General features: G+C 34.4%; 1 protein-coding gene and 1 long non-coding RNA gene across 3 annotated transcripts in view; one reads left to right on the top strand and one right to left on the bottom strand.

Moving 5' to 3' along the window:
- Positions 1-24,893, bottom strand: part of LOC146995211 (uncharacterized) — a 361,401-nt gene that overhangs the window by 64,956 nt on the left and 271,552 nt on the right. The gene's annotated exons all lie outside the window — the stretch shown is intronic.
- Positions 1-24,893, top strand: part of LOC118197613 (putative chitinase 10) — a 95,926-nt gene that overhangs the window by 32,250 nt on the left and 38,783 nt on the right. For both annotated transcript variants that reach the window (XM_085825919.1, XM_085825920.1), the window contains 5 exons: positions 1,528-1,554; positions 9,425-9,493; positions 12,022-12,210; positions 16,431-16,454; positions 23,500-23,688. In XM_085825919.1, the coding sequence (XP_085682045.1) occupies positions 1,528-1,554; positions 9,425-9,493; positions 12,022-12,210; positions 16,431-16,454; positions 23,500-23,688 (498 nt within the window). The remainder of the gene's footprint in view (positions 1-1,527; positions 1,555-9,424; positions 9,494-12,021; positions 12,211-16,430; positions 16,455-23,499; positions 23,689-24,893) is intronic.

A 24,893-nucleotide genomic window follows, 5' to 3' on the forward strand; every position in this document is an offset into this window, starting at 1 on the left:
GGATGTTCAAAAAGCAGATTAAAAACCTAAACATGAAGTGTAATGTATGTTCACAAAGCAACTGCAATACCTAAACATAATACATAATAGATGTTCAAAAAGCAATGTCAATACCTAAGCATAAGACGTAATGGATGTTCAAAAAGCAATTGCAATACCTTAGCATAAGACAAAATGGATGTTCAAAAAGCAGATGGAAAACCTAAACATAAGGCATAAAGGTTGTTCACAAAGAAATTGCAATACCTAAACATAATATCTAATAGATGTTCAAAAAGCAATAGCAATACCTAAACATTAGACATAATGGTGTAGAGACATTAGGATATTTTTTGAAGCAGGCAAGATGAAAAATTAGCAAACGCCTTCGCCGGGAATCGAACCACGCACCTCTGGAATATCGGCCTAGCGTGCAGAACCACTACACCACGAAGGCACGCTAGGAAGGCGGGAGAAATACCTTATGATGGATGTCCAAAAAGCAATTGCAATACCTAAGCATAAGACGTAATGGATGTTCAGAAAGCAATTGCAATACCTTAACATAAGACAAAATGAATGTTCAAAAAGCAGATGCAAAACCTAAACATAAGGCATAATGGTTATTCACAAACAAATTGCAATACCTACATAATATATAATAGATGTTCAAAAAGCAATGGCAGTACCTAAACATCAGACATGGCGGATGTTCAAAAAACATTTGCAATACCTAAGCATAAGACGTAATGGATGTTCAAAAAAGCAATTGCAATCCCTAACATAACACGTATTGGATGTTTAAAAAGCAATGGAAATACGTAAACATGAGACATAATGAATGTTCAAAAAGCAATTGCAGTAACTAACCATAGACACCACCCTTTCCCGAAGTACTCTCCCTCATAATTAGGGTGGAAAATAGAGGTCTAACCTCTCTTTGGAATAGTCTTTTGGCAACCTTTCTTACATGTAATATTGATATCACAACAACATTGCTAGAAATATTGTGAACTAAACAGATAAACACGATTTTATTTTTTAACCCAAAATCACCACGTTTCCAGTAACCTGAAAGAAGACTTTCTTAATAATGTTCTAAATATTCAACTACTCTTCCGACCTATTCTTCCAAATTTATTGGAAAACTGTGTATGATACTATACACGTGAACTTGTCTTCAAATAACAAGGAAAATACGTTATTTAATACTGATCTGCGCACTTAATTCTTATTACTATCAAAACGACAATCAAACGCGCTACACATAATTCTACATTACACCAAAGTTCAACATGCATTCTCTGCAAATGTCTGAATATATTTCTGCTTCCGAAAAGCTTATCCGCTTATTCTCCATTCCGAGAAAGCTAGATTATCAACGACTTGTACGAAATAGAAGAAATTAAGAACTGAAGAAATATTACTTACAAAATATGTACATAAATAAGTACTTTTAAGTATTCTGTCTATTTTCAAATTAAGAACTCTATATTTTTCTAAAGTACGCATCTTTCTACTGATTAATTTTGAAATCTTTCATTTCAGCTGAAGAATGTGGATGGAATAAAAACCGTAAGTATTATGTTTTGGATAATTACTTAAATAATCAAATTGAATGTTAGTTTATATTAATAGATATATATAACGAGATTATTATATTTTAAGATTATTATGCTGATGGCAAGTATGTTGTCTATGCTGGTTATGCGATTCAATGCATATAAACGGAACTGGCATGCATTCTATTGCATAAACTATCGGAAAATAACAACAAAAAATGTGTCAAGATTTAGATTTTAACATTCTCCCAAAAAGGTTGTTGTAAAGTTTAATTTCGTTTATCAGTAGACATTGTCGAAAGAGATGGTCCTAATGGCACAGCAAAACGTTTTATACAATATTAGATGACTATACACTTAGACTAACATGGGAACGTAATATATCTTCCATATATATGAAAAGAGGAAAAATATATAACGAGTAAAAATATTTAACACTTCTAACTAGTTGTATCATGAATTACATACATTTTTTTTAACTGAATCAGATTTAAAAGTAACGAAAAATAATATTAAAAATTTTTCACATGAAGGTTACATTTTCTTTTAAAGTTACAAAATGTTATTCAGATTGAAAAAAATCAGAGCACAAAGATCATGAACTCAATTATGTGAATATGTGATTGAAGGTTACGGAAAATTAACTACACCAATATATGATTGATGAACTATAGTTGATGAATAACGTCAGTATAACAATACTAATCTTAGAATGCTTGATTAATAGTAAATTGGATTTGATCAGAAAATTACTAATGCATGCATATATTTCCGTGACCAGAAACTGCAGAAAATACATCTTGCAAAATTAAAAAAGTAAGCAAACATGAAAGAACTAATTCATGCTTTGATGCAAGAAAAAAATTGTCGGTATCTCTCATTTAATTTTATCCCTAACACGAAAACTGAATTAAAAGTACGGTAAGATCTCGTTTAACGCTGTTTCCGATTAACGCTTTTTTATTTGAATTGTGAGATTCCCCGAAATTGCACGCAGCGTTAGGCCAAAGAACGTCTATGTAAAGAAGGAAAGGACACTGGACACTATGTCGATATGAATGAACTAGTGAAATTAGCGAAACAAACCAGTTTAGATGAGGTAAATGTGGAAGATGTCGAAGAAATAGTGCAAGAAACAGCAGCGAGTCTTTCAAATGATGAGCTCAAGGAATTAGCGGACCAAGAAGAACACAAAAATATTGAAAGTAGTGATTCTGAAGAAGAGCAAAAAGAACTTTCAACAGTTCTAAAAACCAATCTGACAACTATAACAGAAATTATGGACTAATTGATTGAAAATAGCCCGAATTTGGACAGGAGTTCAAAGGATTCTTACACACTTACGAACAATTCTTACAGAGCACAAAAGGAAATGCAAATTACATTAGGTACCTTCTTGATAAAAAAGCAGAAATTTGGGAATACTGAAGAGGCTGAATGATCTGAAATGTAAACATACTGACTTAGAATTTCATTAATTTTTCTATGTATATTCGTTTAGGCGGGGTCTTACTGTATATGTTTACTTGTAGTGATAAGCATATCTGAGGACTTCAGTTGCACAGAGGATGGGCTATACAAAAATGCCTTTAGCTGTGATAGTTACATTTAATGCTCCAATGGTCGGCTTCTTGAAAGACAGTGCCCTATCGGGTGGCATTTCAACGCTAAGATATTAAGATGTGAATCACCTTGCGATGCACACTGCGACGAAAACCTTGGTAAGAATCCAAAACTCCTTTTAAATGTGATCATTGAGCAATACTAAATATTTCTATTATACTTTTTATTTTTGACATATACAGGAATTTTTTAGACTAAATGGGAGGATTTCATGCCGTATCATGTTGTAAGTATTATACGAAATGGTTTGGAAGTGCTTTTATTCAAATCAGTTGCTCAAAAAGATCGCGAATAAAATTTGTAAGTTTTAATAGCCGATATTCTGTTTCGGTCCGTATTTTAAGTAGAATGCTTAGTGAAACGCTTGTTGCCGCTTGAGTGATTCCTCACTTGAGGGAACAAGATCATCAATTATATCATTGTAAATCTCATTTTTGTACAAAGCTCGAAAAATAAAATCTAAAGTTTTAAGATTAGGACATCTTACTTTTCTTCGAATAGATCCATTAGTGGGAATCTATATTCATGAAAACAGGCAATTCATCTCTTCTTTGGGTTACAGCCGAAAACATCGCGAACGAAAACGTCGCGACGAAATTCATTCCCTCGAATAAAAAAAAAGAAAATGAAAAATGCTGCGTTATAGATCGTCTTTAAACAAAATACCGCACCACCTGACATTGCGAATAGTGCAAAGAAGGGTGTCCACCGAAACCATCGCGGCAAAAACATTGCGGACGAAAACGTCACAGAGAAAATAATGCAAGGCGAAAACGTCGTGGCACAAAACATAATGGGAGAAAATAAAGCGAAGAGAAAACCTCGTGGTACAAATTATCGTCATCGAAAATAAAGCGGTTCAAAACTTCATAGTTTAACAACATTGATGTCGAAAATACCATGGTAAAAAAATAGTACCTACAAATCATTGCATGACGATAACATCGCACACATGCGTTTTTCAGGCTTTAAGAATTGTAAACGGATATTCGCATAATGATTTGTGAGCACAAGATGGAAAGAAGGATAATTTTTACATTCATATTTTTTATTATATAATAAATTTATAAAAAAACAAGAAATTTAAACAAAAAAAGAAATAATTTTCACTATAAGAGTATCAGATCAACAAAAATGAAGAAAATAATCTTATAATTAACTTAGCAGTTTTATTATAGGTAAGGGTATGCAGTTACTTAGCATCATTTTTCTAATTTTTTTTAGATTTTACTTTACATGAAAAATTACCCGTAAAACTTCAAAAAAATAATTCATTAATGAACTTTGTAAGTTAACTATGTCAGTTTAAAATTCTATTAAGTGCTATAAATAGCATTAATTTTTTATGCTTAAGTTTATATTTTACATTTTCAGCAAGTATTTATTAGTTAATAAAAATATGAAAGTAAAAATTATCCTTCTTTCCATTTTGCGCTCACAATTCATTAAGCGAGTATCCTTTCAGAATAGTTAAAGACTGAAAAACGCATTGTCTGCGATGTTAACGCCATGCGATGATTTGTAGGTACTATATTTTTTACCACGATATTTTCGAGGACGATGTTCTTAAATTGCGAAATTTTTTAATCGCTTTATTTTCGACGACGATATTTTGTACCACGATGTTTCAGAACTGCGATGTTTTTTCTCTTTTCTTTATTTTCTCCCATTATGTTTTGTGCCACGACGTTTACGCCTTGCGTTATTTTCTCCGCGACGTTTTCGTCCGCAATGTTTTTGCCGCGATGTTTTCTGTAGACACCCTTCTTTGCACTATTCACAATGTCAGGTGGTGCGGTATTTTGTTTAAAGACGACCTATAACGCAGCATTTTCCACTTTCATTTTTTTTTATTCGAGGGAACGAAAAATTCTTTGGAATATCTGTACATTTATTTTGAGATAAGTACAACAAATTAAAAAAAAGCCAAAAATTATATTAATATTCAGGCGGCACCAGAATTTGAAAAGAACGTGATTATGTGTCACACGCAGAGTACTACTCCGCGTGTGACACATAATCACGTCAGTAATTTCTTGAAGTGGAAGATAGTCGAGATTTCTCGTCGACGAGGAGAAAACTATATTAAACCCGAGAGAGTACCAGTTTTTCAGTTTTTAATTCAGAGAGACTTCGGAGTATTGAGATCTCAGCGAGAGCTTTGCTCTTTAGATGCGCTTTGCATTGCGTTGTGTTTAACTTCCTTATTAGTTTGAAGTGTAACTAATGATTGTACTCTGTGATATTGCGAAGAACCCGTACGAGTAGTTTTGTGTAAAGTTCCAGAAGTGTTTCTTTTTGTAAAACAAATTTTATCAAGCTATTATCGCGTCTGTGTGCATTCACTCTAACCGTATTCACGCAACATTACTCTCCAGACATAAGTGGAATGTTTCAGTGTTTGTATATACAATATTCATTTTATTTAGCTATCTCTTTCAAATAAAATAAATTAAAAAAAGCAAAATAAAGTAGTTAGAAAGGACTGCGCAGATATCTCGGTACTCGTAACCTATTTATTGCTCATGAATATTTTGAAGATCACCACTGGCAATGGTAATTCTTATTGGAAAAGCTCAGATGTATAAACTTTGAAAGCTCAGTGGCTTGCAAAGTTCTTTAGTTACAGCCGAGGTTAATCCCCTTTCTTGGAATATAACTTTCCCTGGAATATAACTGAAGAGGCACTCCAAAACTGGAAACCCGGTTGCGCATCATTCCCTTTGCCATGAACTGCTGATGGCAACAAATACATCCTCGTAGTCATTGATTATCTCAAAAAGTAGCCTGACTCTTATCCTGTTCCTTATCAAGACAGTGTCAAGGGCGCAGAGGTATATAAACTGAGTTATGACAACGAATAACTCAGTTAAACCGAAAATTTGAAATAAATTTTACATTAATGCTTGAGGAAAACTAATGAATTTTGATAGATAATTGTAATAATCTTAAAATGCATTTCTTAAAAGAAAATTCCATATCATTATTGCCCTTCCTGCTTCGAAAAATCGAAAAATCTCTGTAGCATTTGAATATACTTGTTTACACATTTCAACGAGTTCTTAGTAATACTACAGAATGTTCTTTAGATTTGCGTCTTCAATTTTTGTTGCATTATACATTTAATAGAAACCTGTATATGAAAGAGAATATATGAATTTGTCTTGAAGTAATATTCTGTTGTAAAATACGCCCTTTAATATTGATCCTCATGTTTAATTCAGAATTGCAACACAAATCAAAGAAGCTGCCTTAAATGGAACCATGTTCAGTATATAGGGTGTATCAGTGCAGCGCTGTCAAACTTTCAGAAGAATACACCTAGACGATGGGAAATCACACAGGAATGCATGGTCGGAAACGCTTTCCTGGCGCGGTAATAACGATACAAAAGTCAAGGAAGAAAGAACACGAACGGGGTGAGAAAACTTGTTTATTATTATCAACATAAACAAAGAAAATAAAACATAGAGAGACAACGATCATCATCAAAGAAGGTGCTTGAATTTACGACCCGGACCGTGATGCAGGAACCGCGCGTTATGCACCATGCACCTTCCATTCGTGACGCGTATCTTCCATGCAGAGATGTGAGGCCTACATCAGGGTCCGGGGTCGTAATTTCGAACACCTTCTTTAACGACGATCGTTGTTTTTGTTCTTATTTGTAGGTTTCTGCTGTATTAAACATAATAAAACATGTTTTGTCTCACCGTTTGTATCATTCGGTTTTTGGCTGCTTTGTCGTCACTACCGTGCCAGGAAAGCGTTTGCGATCATGCATTCCTATGTGATTTTCCATTGTCCAGGTATATTCTATCTCTCCTGAACGTTTGTCAAGGTTGTACTAATACACTTTGTATACTCTTCGATGACTTTGGTCTTTTTGGTCTCATAGTTTGTAAGATTTTAGTTCTTTGTGACATTTTGCCTAGCCATTGAAAATATAAAAATACCCTTATTGCACCTTACATTTTAGAAAAGTTCCCAAAATAAATGGGGAAATGTTTATGAAATCTCTGTGAAATATGTGTTACAAAAAATGGGTTGAAACTGCTTTTATTCAATTCATCCGCTCAGAAAAATTAAGAACACAATGAGTAAGCTTCAATATGTTCAAAATTAATACTCATTATATTCGTGACTTTCGTTTTGCATTCTGTCAATAATGTCTAGTACCACAATTGCAGGTGCTTGCTTCATTGCTTCCTTGAGGTGTTCGAGGTTATAAAAGTATTTACTGTGAATTTAGTTTCTGATAAAGTCTACAGGAAAATGGCTAGTCGATCTTTCTAGTGGACAGTCTAATCTAGTGAAGACAGACCTTTTTGTAAGGCATAGAATAAATCCATAACTACAAAGCCATCGTTCTGGAAATTGATTACCATCACGATTCACGTCATTTGGAAAATATGTTTCACAAAGAGGATGATTGAAAAAAAGAGTCCTAAAGAAACGGTGAATTCTCTCCTTGACGCTTTTTCTACCGTTTCTGTAAGCGAGTTTGCAGATGGTGAATATCTTCTTTGCTAAAATCTCAAATTCATTAGAATTCACAACACGGATCAGATATTTTGAAAATTTTAATAAAATATTAGTTAAAATCACGTTTTACAAACAATATAACGCATTCAAAATCCACGAGCTACAGAAGTAGGAGAAAGTTAGTGATAATTTTCTTCAGTCTTGTTAAAATGAGATCCGCATATCCTCGTCTTCCAGCTGCATACGCTTAATTTGAGGTATCAAAACATTCTATAAATCAAAGTATAGATATAAGTTAATAAGCGAAAAGACGGAAAATCGTGTTACTCATTGAGCAGCACCAGTCATTGTCATAAGAAGAATATTGAAGATGTTCGTGTGTTACCAGCAGATTTTCCAGAGTTTCAATTTCAGCAACTCTAACTATTTGAGCAATCGCTTACAAGGAACGTAGCCTCATCCACAATGAGGCCATGTTCACATGTGCGTAATATGTTCGAAAGATGTTTGGGAGATTTTCTTGCGCGTAACCTAAAATGTTATGATGTGCCAAAATTATATGGTCATATTACACCATCTTGTATAAAAACAGAATAAATGACTACACACTACTAATCAACGGACTGATAACAGTTCGTTGATGTCATGCTAAAATGAACCCTCCTCAAAAAAATATAAAATTAACTAAGATAAATTCATGGATGAACAATGATTAATGCTTTGCTGAAGAGATGCATGAAATATACTGAATGAGTTTGAATACTAAGCCAAATAAAATGTTATATATGAAAAACATTTAAAATATATTAACCTACTTTAAAACAATTTCAGGGTAGACAATAAAAACCATCTTTGAAATTCTGAAATATATTAATGTCTTGTCCATCTAAATGGTCAAGTGTTAACAAAGAGCTATTAAAATACATCGCACAAAATCAGTTAAAATAAGGGCGTTATATGCTCCTAGTCGTCCAGAAGACATTCGACTAAAGGCTTGGGTGTCTAACTGATTAATGTCATCCAAGGGCCTTATACTGTAATGTGTCGCACCAACAGAACAGCATCACGTTTTAACAAATTGTTCACTCTCAATTTGTAGAAGATAGGTACGTCAAGAATGGCCACTTCTAAGACGAGTTAAAAAAACTTTTTTTTCTAAAATATTTAGTAGTTTCAATATTTCGTTTTATGATCAAACTGTTATGAAGCTAAATGTCACAGAGTCTGAGCTAAATGTCACTGAGAATTTAAAACTAAGGCATTGGTAATGTATTTAATTATTGCAAATTTTGGTTCTGTTTCGTTTGATAAATTAGAGTATATGCCTATGTTTTCAATACGATTAAATTTATTTAGTTTTATTCTGATTACATAAATGAATTAAGAAGAGTTTTTGCTGACTGATTTTAGACTTAGGATATTTTTGCACAAAAGCAAACGTGTTTATAATGATAAATGATTAGCATGTTGTGGAGAACAGTTGTTCTTCTAAATGGTCTTAACATGTTAGAAGAACACGTATTTAATTGCCCTATGTACGTAGATTTTCTTTGTCAAAGAATTAATATATGCCTAAAATCACGATCTTGGTGCGCATATTTTTCAAAGAAGTTCTGATAAAACTGAAGGTTCTTTTACCTGACACGGTGATATATTTAAGTTGTTTCTAGTTTGGTTAAGTTAAAATCAATATACAACTGCAAATTATACTTATAGTTGCAATTTAATTTAAGCATAAATCTGAATTCATATGACTAATGAAAATTGTTTTACAGTTGAAGAATATGAATGGGAAAGTATCAGTAATGCTGAGATGGCTGACATGGCTGACACGACGTTTGATGGTATAATTTTAAAAGCTAAACATTTTATACCCTGCTGTCTTAATCAATTTTAATTTGGATTTGTGTGCCACTTTTAAATCTTTATATCATTGTTCTTTCGATTCTCCTTCCATCCAAAATGACATCTACGAGCGGCCGAGCGATAAAAGCCCTGAATACTAATAGTTTAACGTGGGCTTGATTCCAAGCGAACGGGCTGGCTGTTTGGTTCTTCCTATGTGTAATGTGGATAAGAGCCAAATTTTCTTCAGAAAGTCCTCCACCAAAGCATCCTTCCCATAGACGGACGACATTCGCTTAACTTTACCATAATTAAATAAACCAAATAACCCAAAATACTCATAGTCAGTAGGTACATTTAAGATGCAGGGAGAATTAAAACGATGAAACTTTTCAAATATGATAAAAAATTACAAATACTTGTAGGCACTATTTTCGAATTGTTTTTGTCCACATGTATAGGTTAAAAGAGCACAAAAAAAGCCCTGTCTTGACAGTCATTGTATATTTAATGCTCACTTAAATAACGAAGAGCATTATTGATCATTTTTAATGTTACGTAAAAACTGAAGAGAATCTAAACGTTATAGCTTTTGTAAATAACAGTGGAAGTCTTGCGCTAAACTGTTGAATTTTTACTAAACTGTTACACTTAAATTATCTCATATTAGGTACATAGACACAACAGTTTTCAGTATCGTATACAAATAAATAAATAAAGAAAAGAAAATAAAAATAGAAAAGGATAAATAAAATCTGAAAGGTTTCAGATTTTAAATTATGTCCAAAGGGACGTTTTATTTTAACGTTTTCTGAGTTACCTTTATTTATTAAATATCATGTTATACGTACTCAAACCATAAAATTCAGCTCAACAGCAATATTGCAAAATAATTTTAAAATGAGCGTATCTTTAGAATTTCCGATACACAGTCTCGCGCGCTCGAGATAATTTTTTTTCCCGTACAGTTATAAGATATTTCTCCCGCCTTCCTAGCGTGCCTTCGTGGTGTAGTGGTTCTCCACGGTGGGCCGGTGGCAAAGGCGTTTGCTAATTTTTCATCTCTCTGGCTTAGAAAAAATGTTAATGTCTCTATAGTGGCGCCCGAACTAAAAGGATGTTGGATGAGGATTCTCCACACCCAGGATTTGGCGATTGGGTCCCCTAAAAACCCCAGTCGTTCTTTAAAACCTTTTTAGCGTGCCTTCGTAGTGTAGTGGTTCTGCACGCTGGCCCGGTATTCCAGAGGTCCGTGGTTCGATTTCCGGCGAAGGGATTGCTCATTTTTCAATCTCTCTTGCTTCCAAAAAAAATCGTAATGTCTCTACAAGAAATGAGGGCCAAACTGTATTTTGCAGATAGACTTTTGACATTTAAGACTTATTTTGTTATTTAGATTTTGCCTCTCCAGGCAAAACCTTGACTTGGAAGTTAACAATGTAGACGTTTTGTGTGTTAACTTTATTTATTAAATATCTTATTGTATTAAATATCATTTTGTGAGTGAGTAGACTGCGAGCAAAAAAAAAAAAAAAAAAAAAAGAGAACTGAACAAGCCCTTTTGGGCCACCGTTAAAATCTGAAACCTTTCACATTTGATTTTTTCCCCCCTTATGTGAAAAAATTCTTGAAAACATCTACGCTAAACTAAGGTTCCTTTCTTGCTTCATTTAAATTTTATATTGGAATGTATCTTACAATGAATGAGGGATGCCTTTTAAATATTAAACTACGGATACAGCATTGGTAAAATAATTTCCAGAAGCATTATGAGCAGTTCCTAAACATACTTTTTGTAATTTTCTAATTAAAATGCTGTGAAAATGAAAATTATTTACCCTTTTCTTGGTACTTTTATATTAAATTAGTTAAATGCCATAACTATTTCAATGGATATTTTTTTCATTTTAATACTAGTCGTGTGCGAACGTAATCGCATTAAGCGTGAACACAATCATTGCTTAATAACTGAAGTACATACAATCATTGCTTTATAAATGAGGTACATAATTAAAACTCTTGAACCCTTAGTTTCACTTTCTTACAGTAATTTGACAAAAGATATTTGAGTAACATTTTAAAGTTTTTTAGTATTTTTCCAAAAATTATTTCAAATCAAAGCAAATGCAAGAAGCTGTATTTACTTCATTTATGGATATATGCTAAATTTTCCCATGGAAATGAAAAATGGTATTCAGAGTTGCCATGAACGGATACTGATGACTGAAGTTGTTTGACATTCTAGCAATTGAGTTTTTTTAATGAGCTCTTTTAGACGCAAATAAAACCAAATTTTAGTTTTATGTAACTTCACCAGAAGAATAAAGTAACACCAGATTAATTAAAAATAAATGTCAGCTCTGGAGTCAACCTGAATACCTAATTTGGAATAAGAAGTTTGTTTTATTTTGCAGTATATATATATATATACTGCAAAATAAAATATATATATATATATATATATATATGTTATGGGAAACAAAATTAAATAAACTTAAAGCATATTTATATCTCAAAATGCATTTAGCTCCTAAGTCAGCTGTCTTTATTAACTGCACCAAAGATGAAAGAATAGCCGTTCCCAGCGAATGTGAGTTTTTTATTCAGTGCATTAAAGGTGAAGCAACCATTCGCTTCTGTCCTTATCTGCATCACTATAACGAAGAAAAGAAAAGTTGCCTTCCACAGTGTCTAGCCTATTGCGACCAGACATTAGGTAAGTTAACTAATGATTTCACAAGCTTTTATCTAAGTTGTGTTTTCATGCTTTTGCTTTTTTTCATTTGTTTCATTTTAGAAGTTACTCACTGTTTTTACTCAAGAGTTTAAAAAGAAGCGTCTGCTATCGGCACTAATGTGTTGTAAAGTATAACCACAGTTACCTTTCTGTATTAATAGGAAATAATTATTCTTGGAATAACCTATTTACCAATATGAACCATTGGAAACACCTTATATACTGGTATATGTCATCTATCAGAGTGTTTACAAGGAAATTTTATGCATGCCTTGAATATTTAATGAGTCAATATGTAACATAAATTCTAGCTGCCTTGCTTTGGAAATTCATATATTTGTCTATCCTCCTCGTTATGTGATATTCATATGCTTTTCCATACTTAATTATTACTCAACATATTCTAAACTAGAGTAATATGTCAACTTCTAAAGTCTTAAAATTTTTTAATTGCTTAAGCCAATGCTTCCGATAGTCGTAAACATTTTTTTACGTCTACTGTTCTACAGCAAGAGTCAGCTGTCCTGTTGGTATGATGGTCTGATCCTAGTACACCATACACACGGGGTTTGGCGACTGGGGATATATCGGTTTGTTTCAAACGCGTCAGTTTGGTGTTGGCGACGATTTTCAAAATCGCACCAAGGCCGTACCGTATACTAGGATTTTAGCGACAGGATTTTAAGAAAGCCAGATGCAATAGGCCTTGGTTCTGGGTTGGAATCCCAAAGGAAGCTTGGTTGTTTGTAAGTATTTTGTATCTTTGTAACATAAGAACTCTTAAAGTTATCTCGAGAAATCGATGTTAGAAGAAGTTAGATAGAAGTCTTTATGATCCCTTCCACGGAAACGGATCCGTTATCCCAGACCTTTCTTCAAAACTGGTACGAAGATGGAAAAAGTCTTACTATCATTTTTCAGGTGCTCAAGAATATATCAAAGAATTTGGAACTTTTCCTGAAATATACACTGCCCTCCAAAAGTTAAGGAACAGCATGATTTTTGTGTCTCATTTGAGAATACAGCAACATAGAATAAGAAATTTAAAGGACATGTTCACTAAACAGTTCTTTAATGAATGTGACATAGAATGTTTCTAAAGTTCAACACGAACATGAATTGCAACAAAAAATTGCACTCTTAGCAGAGAAATCTAGTTTTGGAGAAACAGTATATCACAGATTTTCGAGAAACAGTGCGGTGGTAATATTACAAAAATGGGTTCTGATAAGCAATTTATGCAACCCTAGCTGCAATACATTGGCGGCAGCAAGGTTTCATGTTGACAATTAAGTTGCCGATCAGTGAAATGGGAAGCAACGACCAGACATGGAGTAGTTCTTAGTCAAGCTAACGACCGTCGAGGAGAACTTAAAGCACCAACCTGTCTCTTAAGGTAGACCCAAAAATGTTCTTTCGTATTCAGGTCTAGGGAATGAGCGGGCGGTTCCATCCGCTCCGTACCGTGATCTTCAAAATATTCTTAAGCAACCTGAGCTCGGCGCAGTCGCTCATTAGCGTCTATCAGAATAAATCAGAGACTAAAAGCAGCAGCATATGGAAAACCATATTGATCAAGGATCTCGTATCGATATCTCACACCGGTCAAAGTTCTTCAATGGAACACATGCAGGTCAGTGTGACCACCGAGAGAGATCCCAGCCCAAACCATTATTCCACCACATCTTTAACTGTAGCTTTACACAATGTGCGATTGGTTGTATCTAGTGCGTTGTTTCTTCCAGATCAGCTGACGACCTGAATCACTTTCCAATGTGAACTTGGTTTCGTCTGTAAAGAGAACAGACTCCCATTGTTGACTGGATGGTCTAGAAGACGTGTTCTGTTGCCCAACATAAACGGTACCTCTTTGGCCTCAAATGAAAGCGACACAAACAATTGGTCGTCTTGCATACAGATATATATTGTGCAGGCGTCTGCTCACTGTAGTAGTAGCTGAGATTCTTGTTGCCACTAAATGATGCTACCATGAGCTAAGGCCATGAGCCATGAGCCATCTGCCATGAGCCATGAGCCATCTGCCATGAGCCATGAGCCATCTGCCATGAGCTAAGGCACAGTAATGTTGCACCTTCTTCGGGCTGAAAAAGCTAAATATCACTCTCTGGCAAGTGTTGTAACTCTAGGTCTGTCTGCAGCATGCCTTTCAGACACAGAATCCTCGGATTCAAACTGATTCCATAATCGGTGAAACATACTACGAGAGCCTTTAAGACGTCTAACAGCATCAGCTAGTGACATCCTCATTTCCATCCATCCGGTACCCCGCCACCTCAACTAATCGGTCAAACGACTTCTCTTGGACATTGATAGAATCTTCTGGAATTGTCAACGAAATTACTAATAACATTTGAAGATCAACATTCTTTCTCCAACTCCTCCATAAGTATTCATTTCTATAAAATAAAAGTGGTAGCTATTGATTTCGCATATGTTTTATTTTCTTAAACTTCATTTCTCTCATGCATATAAATTATGAACTTAAATATTACTGATATTTTTGTAACGATGAGCTTTGAGAACACGCTGTTCCTTAACTTTTGGAGGGCAAGTGTCCATTGGTTCCATTGGACATATCCATTGGTCTTCGTTTCCTTTCACATAACTGACAGCTCAACCATCTTGTGAAATTAAATTAGAACTATTTAAATTTCTGCCTTAATAGAGAAACATGTCTTTCATGACATTGTCTAATCACAGTAAACGCTAAAATAATATTAATAGTTGTTACGAGAAAGAATCGCATTAAAGTCAGAGTAGGCATTCAATTCCGTTTTTCAGTTGACTAGATAAGCTAGACTTATACTGAAGACTCAATTCTATAGTCTTCCTTGATTAAAAATTAGGAATCAAAAATTCACACTTAGAAAATAATTTTACCTTTCAGAAACAAAACATCCTGAAGAAGGCAAACATTCAGTCATTGTTCTGCATTTAAATAATTTGGTTAGTCTTGAAGCAACTAACAATCTGTTGTCATTCTCTTGTCAAAAGATGGCAATTTGGCTAATGACTTTACAAATCATGGTAAGGTGGCAAAAAGGCAATTTGAATTTTTTTGATTACATTAGATATAAGATATAGCAAATAATCCCAAAATTTTTGTTTAAATTTGCTTTCTTATTATACATCCTGATGCTATCAAGATATGACAAACTGATGCGGTATTTTGTATTTGCTACAACGTTGAATTGGGGGACGTTGACAATACTTTTAAGCGAGCTGTGATGAAATTTTGGCTGCTCGCCGACTAATGGAAGATAGCGCAATTTAAAAGGGTGTTTGAATGCAACTCTGGTTAATATCTACTTTTAGAAACAGCAAATAGAAATACTAAGGGTGTAGGTCCTACTCAATCGGATGATTTTCAATGACCTTTGCTGGACTTGGAGGAATCTATCAATCGAAACAAGCAATAACAACAACTGCCTACGTTAAATCTGATTGTTGGTAGTTCATAGTGCACCTTAATTATTCGAAGTAATTCGTGCTCTGATACACAGGGATTCTCAAACGTTTCGACCTTATTCGTCCCTTATCTCAGTGAAAAAAATACGTAATTAATACGTAAGCATAGTATAATAAGTACAGTGTTATTAGATCATACCACCAGACTATCGATCTGATAGAATGACCACTGGGTCATTGCACCAGAAGCAACAATTACAGTTTAAGAAGGTTTACTTGAATGTATATGCCTTGTTCTTAAAACTTTCAATCAAGTAAATTTATATCTACATTGTTTATAAGAAGATAAAGGTTAATTTACTAGTGTGGTTATACTAGCAGAATAAAGCAAAACAAAGTTTGATTAACTTTGCAAAGTAAAACTTTGAAAGCAAAACTAGTTTTGATGGTTTTACCGAACCATCAAAACTAGTCTTGTGAAACTTTGAAAATATAACGCTGATTTTTGTTGTTTGACTTCTAAATTAATATTTGTTCGGCGTGTTATTGTGTCTTAAATAAATGTTTCTTTGATACAGAGGTTTCATTGGCTAAAGTTTACATAAATAATACAAACTTGAAGTTCTTTTGAAATGTAATTTATTAACAATTTCTAAATATTCTTGACTTCAAACTATAAGCTTCATTTCTTTGAAAATGTTTTATCAAAAAAATTCATGCATGGGATATTTTGCAATAATTTATGTTTCTTCCTTTGTTTCTCATTTCAGCTGAAGAATGTGGCTGGAAATCAAGTGAGCAGAATTTTAAATTTCTTTGTTGAATGATAAGTAACAAGTAAAATTTAGTAACTAAACGCTTTACTCTTTTAAATGTTTCTTTGGGTAATTATTCTCAATAAAGAAGATATGATTATTTACAATGTTATACCGGTGTAACAAATGCAAACTTGTTTTCTAAAGATTTGTGTTTCCAATGAAACTAACAATTGAACAACTTTTAGGATAAAATCAAAAATTCATAATTTAATAATGCCGTAAATTCCTGCTTATAACGCCCACTTTTAATATAAAATATAACATTGAAAGGAATGGGTGCGCTTTATACGTCGCATATGAAAATGGTAGATTTAAAAATAAGAAAAAAGATGAGCCTATAAAAATTAGATTTCTACTTGTACCTATGTGCTTTTAAAAGAAATCACATAGGTTATATGAACTTAAAATTTTTTATTCTTGAATAACATGAAAAGTTCGTCCTTCTCGTTTTCCATTAAACCGTCAGGCACATCACCGAATTCTGTTTCACCTTCACCTTCCCTGTTAATCTGATCCCTTAATACAGCGATGCCCAACCTTGTGCTCGCCAGCCCGATTAGGTACTATGAACAAAAATATTTAAAAAAAATCATTCATTTATATTTCTTAATTGTTAAAATATGGTAAGCATTTATAGTCATAAGAGATATCTTGCAAGACATTATAAAATAATTGATTGCTGACTCGTGAACTTGATAGCGAACATGGAATCTTGTTGCTTCATCCGATGTCAGATGGCTCAGCAGGGAAAAAGTACTTCAACGATTTGTAGAACTTCTTTCGCCAATAAAGCAGTTTTTTGGAATCCGGAAACGAAAGTTATGAAAAATTGGAAAATAATAATTGGTTATCCAAACTGTATTTTCTCACTGATATAACAGCTAAACTGAACGAAGATCTCCAGGGAAAAGTAAAAATCCTTTTTCAATTAACCGGGACTGTAACTGCTTTTCAGATAAAGTTAAATTTGTGGATAAATCAGATGAAAGAAATACATTTCACCCATTTTTAGAATTTATCGAGCCATATTAATGACCACAAGGCAATTGAAACAGAGAAATACTCGGAAAACCTAAATGGACTGAAAAATAATTTTGAACTCCGCTTTTCTGATTTCCATAAAGTTCAACCAATATTATTATTCATCTCAAACTCATTTGCCGAAATTAATATTTCAGATATATCGCTTAAGATTGGAAATCTGTTTAACAAAAATGTTGATATTTTGGAAATGGGCTCGCGATAGGCCAAAATGTGCTCGCAATTGGCCAAAGGTTGGGCACCACTGCTTTCATACATAATCTTCTTCCGTCCAATATGCATTACTAGAAATGTCACATTTTTATATGACTTTTGAATTACGTCGGGTTTAATTTCATTTCATGCTTTTATTGCCGAATCACATACAGTTTCTAGACTGGCATGATGCATTTTGTCTCCTCCTGCAAATATTTCTTTTTATCTTCTAACATTTACGTTTTTCACTGTCATTTTAAATTTTTTTAAATCTTTTATTGATGCGCACATGAATGGCTTCAAAATATCAGAAATGTATCTTTCATGTTTGGTGTGCTCTATACGACAAGTATACCTGAAAATTAAAATATGTATTTTGATATTTATAGATAAGCTTTATACGTCGTAATATACGGTTATTACATATTTAGTCTTTTCTTGCATCATTAAATATAAATTAAATTAAACATTTGCATCATCACAAAATCACGTGGTATTTTAAACAGGCCAACTGAGTAGTATTTACTGGTATGTGTTCCAAATTGTAAAAATTGCTTCATCCATAACTGCTATTATAATCTACCTAATGGGCAAGTAACAACAGCAATGAATGGTTTTGCTAAAACAGAAGTTTGGCCAGTAAACAGAGATGTGTATCAAGTTTTCATTTTGTTGCAGCAAAGTGAAAATTGAAGCGAATGATCTTCCTGTTGTAGAAGTTTCTTGCACAAGCCCAACTGCTTCTGCTAGTGAACTGTCACATGACATGCAGGCTCCAGGGAGAAAATCTGTTTCAACTACCAGTGGAACAGTATCAGAATCGCTTCCAGCTGGTCCATCAACATTGTTGTCAGAAGTTAAAGTTTCTTCGGGTAAAATCTCTCGCATTCTATCTGAATTCTGAGTTGGAAAAAGCTCAGACAAAGTCCGAGAAACAATACTGATAACAAGTAGCCCTTACAAGCAAATTCTGGAAGAGCCTGAAGAAAGAAAAAAAAAAAAAAAAAAACAAGAGAGGCAGGCTGTGAAAAGACTACTCCAAACTTCTGGACTGGAGAAGATATTAAAGGGAAAACTTTCAATGCCTTCAGTAAATATGCCTATCAATTCCGACTAGGATTCATGGTTCTGTGGTATTTGTTGTGATGACTTCAAGGAAGACATAATTCAATGCCTATCGCGTAAAGTCTGGATTCATGAGAAATGTGCTGGGATCAGAAAGGGGAATAACATGAATTATTACAAAAAAATGCAACTGAACTCATCAAGAACGAATAACTGATGCAGTAATTTGTGTACGATTTATAGCCTAATAGTAACAGTAGGTTTAATAATTGTTTTATGCTAGTTATTTTAAGCTTAATAATTATCTTACACGTTTATAACTATTTTGTGCTATGCTATTATAATTATTTTATGCTATTATAAGTACTTTATTCTATTATAACTACTTTATTCTATTATAATTATTTTATGTTATTATAACTATACGATATGCTATTATAATTATTTTATGCTTAAATTTTCAAATTATGGTTATTGTTCTTTTCATACTAGCCTAACTGTAAATTACCCCCAAATTCTCATTTTCGTTAAATTCTTTCTAATAAACAAAATTCAATGTTATTTCGTAGATTCTCACATTAGGCCTATTTTATGATTACAAAGACTAAACTAAAATCCAACTCCCGATTCCTTGTGAATGATTAGAAGCTATCAATACGTTTAATGTATTCTCAGTGTTCTGTGTTAGTTTCTAACCACGTTTTATAATTACGAATCACGCTCAAAATAGTTTTAAGCATTTTATTGACTTGTATTAAGATGATACTATATTAAAAATAAAACAGCTACTGGCCCATTCATAGAAACTCTCCTTCTCAATGAAGGCGATCGATTTCCTTTATGGGGACAGGGCACTTATTTTTATTTTTCTATTATTTACTTAATATCTCATAAATGTAACTTCTATTTCTAGATATTGTAGTATGGGAAGTAATATTTACATTAACATGTACAAAATTGTGAAGTTGCTAAATTTGAGGACTTTAAGGATCATTTTGTAAAGGTGGCCTATCGATAGTAACCTTCCTCTATTTCATTACTTGATTGTAAACATTATATGATATACACTGGCTTCCACAAGTTAACCACGCAGTGCAAATCAGCATTTTTCGGAAACACAGTTTGAGTGGTTAAAAGTCGCTGCGTAATCAGATGACTGTATATAGGATGTGACTGGCAATTAGGATTGATTCTCTAAGCATAAAGCTAACTAGACTTTTATTTCAGATGAAAGCATTCGGTAAGTTTAAATGCAAATGCGAAGTGTTTCTAAGAGTAAATTTTGATGATATGCATGATTTATGGATGAAAGAAGCGGAATGGTAGATAGTGAGGGCTGGTGAGCAATCGGACACATTGAACCAGGACAGTTCATCAAAGATATCGTTTTTTCCTTATGCTTTGATCATTCGGTAGTTTCTAAAATGTGGAAATAATTTCGAACAAATCAAACAGTTGCAAAACGATTTATGTTCAGTTGACCAAGTATTACCACCCCTTCTGAAAATCAGTGTATATCTATAGCAGTCAAGCGGTGTTGACGAACGACATCCACATTGGTTGCAGCCACACTTGATGTAAAACAATATTTCCGAGTGCTGTATAGCGAAGGCTTCACATAGAGAAACTGTGCACCCGAATACTCAAGTAGTTAAAACAGTAAAGCATCGAGATTAAAAGAGTGTTCTCAGCATCTCACAGTATTGTTCTAGACTGGCGCAACATCCTGTTTACGGGAGAGTATCACATAAAAAGCGCATAATGGCATAAGAGACTGCGAGGTACCGGAATCATTTCAGAACACCATCTAACATCATGTATTCAAAGGTGACAGGATCATGACGTGACGTGGTCTGGTAATTCAAAAGGATATCGCACCGAGCTGCATATCTTTAAAGATGGTTTTGTGATGGCTGCGTGATATCGAGATGAAGTCTTACACTCCCTTTTTACGCTACAGCAGTTGACCCTCATTTCCTCTTTATGGATGGTAATGTCATCCCCATGGGGCAAATATCATTAACAAGCACCAGGAAAGTAAGGGCATACTCGGACGGAGTGGCTACCATATTCCCCAAGTCATTAACAGTCTTCGGATTAAGTCTCGAGCATGTTGTCTCTGCTAACTTCTCCAGCCAGTCTCATACATTTGGAAATTTCCCTACTAGAGGAATTGTCAACCGTAGCGTCTGCGAGCGTTGATCACTTCATTGGAACCAAGGTCAATCGCTTGAGAGTTTACGTGAAAATCAGGGGGTGGTCTTCATTAATGCAATACTTGTTTATTTGTTTTTAACTTGATACATCAGTTTGTTAATGACTCATATATGACGTCATCTTGTAACTTAAGTAAATTAAATATCGTTTACACCTTCGTACATTATGATTGCTTTGCCCCCCCCCACCTAAACACTTTTGCTGCCTTAATGTGCAACCTAGTGTTATTTGCATTTATGCTGATTTTACCATTGCATGTCTAACTTTTAGAAACCAGTGTATAAATTGCATTGTATGATGCACAGAAATTTAAAAGCGAATGTTATATTGACAATGTATGATAGAGTAATAAAAAGCAATTATTTCAAATGTACTTCCATGACGCTTGCTTGAAAAGCTAAGAAAAACAATAGGTTTAGTTTTATGTTAATGTGTATTGGACTGGATTGCTTAAAACAAAATCACGCGAATTCGACTTGTCCTAGCTTCGTCTTCGTTTTTACTGAGAGCTTAAGATAATACGAGGCGTATTCGGAAACTAAGTACCGTTTTGAAAAAAAAAAAAAAAAAGTGAAACAATTTTTTCGAATCCAATTTTATTTTTACATGAAAATACGTGTCTTAAACTATTTTTCAACATAGTTTCCGCCAATGATCAAACACTTGTCATAGCGGGTGACCAGTTTTTGTATACCATCGTCAAAGAAACTTCCCGGCAGTTTCGATAACCACGACTCCACAGCACTTTTCGTGTTCGTGTCATCGTCAGATCCAAAGCGCTTGCCACAAGCTCGCGCTTCATGTGCAGGAACAAGTGATAGTCGGACGGCGCCAAGTCCGGGCTGTACGGCGGGTGATCGAACTGCTCCCAATGAAACTGTCGAATTAACGATTGAGTGACACCAGCAGTATGGGACCGAGCATTGTCATGGAGCAACACAATTCCTTTACTGAGCATTCCTCTTCGTTTGTTTTGAATGACACGCCTTAGTTTTGTTAAAGTCTCACAATATCGTGCCGCATTAATGATTTCACCTTTGGGAAGAAATTTAGTAAGCAAAACGCCTTTCCTATCCCAGAAGACAGTGCACATGATTTTTTGTAATGACATTGTCACTTTGAACTTTTGCTTTTTCGGAGAATGAGTGTGTCTTCACTCCATCGATTGTTGTTTCGATTCTGGTGTGAAATGACACACCCAAGTTTCATCACCTGTCACAATTTGGTTTAAAAAGTTTTCTCCCTCATCACTGTACCGCGTGAGAAATGTCAGCGCACTACCAAGTCGCTTTGTTTTGTGAACATCAGTGAGCATTTTTGGAACCCATCGGGAACACAGTTTGCGATAATTCAAGCGGTCAGACACAATTTCGAACAAGAATCCAAGGATATATACCTTCAAGTACTTCTTACCTAAAAAGACAAATATATTAAAAGAGCTTTCGTCCAAATCGGAAACCACGGACGTTCAGAGTCACTCTTTGCTTCATCATAATGTCTAAGAAGGTTATTAAAGTAAATTGTTTTATTACATTTTCTAAGAAAGCCTTTAATATACCATGTTCATGTACGTGGTATCGTCTTGTAGACAAAAACTTTCTAACCTTATAAGGTATTTCTCCCGCTTTCTTGGCATGCCTTCGTGGTGTGGTGGTCTGCACGCTGAGCGCGTATTTCAGGTGTCCGTGGTTCGATTCCCGGCGAAGGTGTTGCTCATTTTTCCTCTCTCTGGCTTCCATAAAATCCTAATGTCTCTACAGTGGCGCCCGAACAGTGGATGATGATTCTCCTCACCCAGGATTTGGCGATTGGGTCCCCTAGAAACCTCAATCCCCCTTTAAAAGGGGGGGTATATAAGGTAGTTCCCCCGTCTTCTTGGCATGCCTTCGTGGAGTGATGGTCTGCACGCTCAGTGCGTAATTTAGAGGTCCGTGGTTCGATTCCCGGCGAAGGCGTTTGCTCATTTTTCATCATTCCTGCTTTCAAAAAATCCTAATATCTCTACAACCTTTTGTCCTTCTTCTTCGGGACCGTTTTATACTTAGTGTTGCGAATGAAAAGTCAAAATTCAATTCATGGGTTCGTATCTACACGATGCAGGGTGCTTTGTAGAGTCCAAGAACACAAAGTCATTCCGAAAAAACATCTCAACACTCTATTGAAGCACATGAAATACATACAAGGAAAGATACAACAACCAAACGCCCTTTTGTATTCCAAACTAAGAAAAAAGGCTAAGAAACTCCAAAACAAAGAAATTCAAAAAAAAAAAAAAAAGACTAACTCCAAAAATTCCAATCGAAAAAGAAACTCCAAAAAAATTAAGAAAACTAATAAATTGTAAAAAAAGGGGAGGGGAAGGAAGTCTAACTCTAATTTTCATACATTTTAGAAACTGATATCACTCTACCCCTACTTCAGTTTAGTTCCCTTTGCAACACTTGGTCTTCCACTATTAAAATATCATTAAAATAATTAGAATTAACAGAAAATCTTTCTTCAGATAATGCGCTCAGAACAGACTACAGATGCATTAAGGATGGATTACATCCTAACCCTGAAAACTGTGAAAGCTACGTTCACTGTTATGATGGATTGCCGAAGCCTTACTCTTGCCCTAAAGGACTGCATTTTAATGAAGAAACAGAGCGTTGTGAGTCACCATGTGATGCCCATTGTGATGACAATCTGAGTAAGCGTTTTATTCTAATTGTTGTGAATACTTCGTAAATATATCTGTAGTCATTGTAACTATTTAAATTCATTTGATTGCATTGTTTATGTAGTGTTGTAATATTGTGCATTGTTTACTTATTTATTTGCTTTTAGAGATTATTTTGCATATAATTAAATTTGTGACCCATGTTTTGTATATAAGTGTATATTTCTCATGCAGAATTATGGAAGTTTCAATTCTGTGTCCAACTTTTAAACAGAAAAAATAGCGGAAGTAGAAGTCGAGGTATGGTCAGATATGTTCCGACGGGTCTTGGCGACACTCTGAAAGATTAAGAAAAACGCAATTTAGAAACCTTGCGATAGATTTTCCCCGAAGCTTCCAGAAGCCGTGCTGCACCATATCTATATCAATGCAACGTTACATAAATATGGCTTGAAGAGTCAAGACGAATAAACTATTAATTAGCTGTGAGAGTTAGCAATTCAAAGAGAACTGCCATGTTCAACATGAACTGCCATAAATATTTTATTTTGAAAGCGGTTTGAGGGCCTTACGATATTTTCGTATGCTAATTAGGAATTGTTTCATTTCACTTTTTGCATTTTGTTGTGCGTCATTATTATTTATAATAAATTGTCAATTCTCATTCGGAGTAATTATTTAAAGGGACAGTCACGAACCCGTGTAGCTTGCAACAATGTATTATAGTAACAAATTTAAGATTATATAAACACAAAACAAAAAACAAAAAAAAAACAAAACAAAAAAAAAAAGTAGGACCTGTGAAAACAATTTCATAAAAAGTACATTTTTTAAGATGCTTTTGATGAGTTTAAGATAAACATATCTGTAATAAATCTCAGCTACCAATCAGGAAATAAGCAAATTTAATCAAAAATGCATAAATAAATGAAGATATTGTTACGAAATGTAAAGGCGCGGCGAGATGGCTTCCCCACAAAGCAATTTTAGGGTTGCCATAAAATAGCAAGGGAAGGCAGGGTTGCCCCATTTGGCGATAAAATTGGCGGTATACTATGGACGGATGGAGAATCTTCTGGAACGAATTCTTACCAGTTTAGCCCAGAATGTTCCCGAACACAAGCCGAAAGCTATACAAACCCTGCTGGTGCGCAGTCAGTTAGTGTGTGTGCCTCGCCTAGCGAGCTGATAGTGAGCGCCTCGTCGAGAGGGCGAGTGAGGGTGTCTCTTATCGA

The sequence above is a fragment of the Stegodyphus dumicola genome, chromosome 10 (assembly GCF_044657685.1).
Source record: "Stegodyphus dumicola isolate Sdum_Otavi_A_Nest chromosome 10, ASM4465768v1".
In the NCBI taxonomy this organism is placed as follows: Eukaryota; Metazoa; Arthropoda; class Arachnida; order Araneae; family Eresidae; genus Stegodyphus; species Stegodyphus dumicola.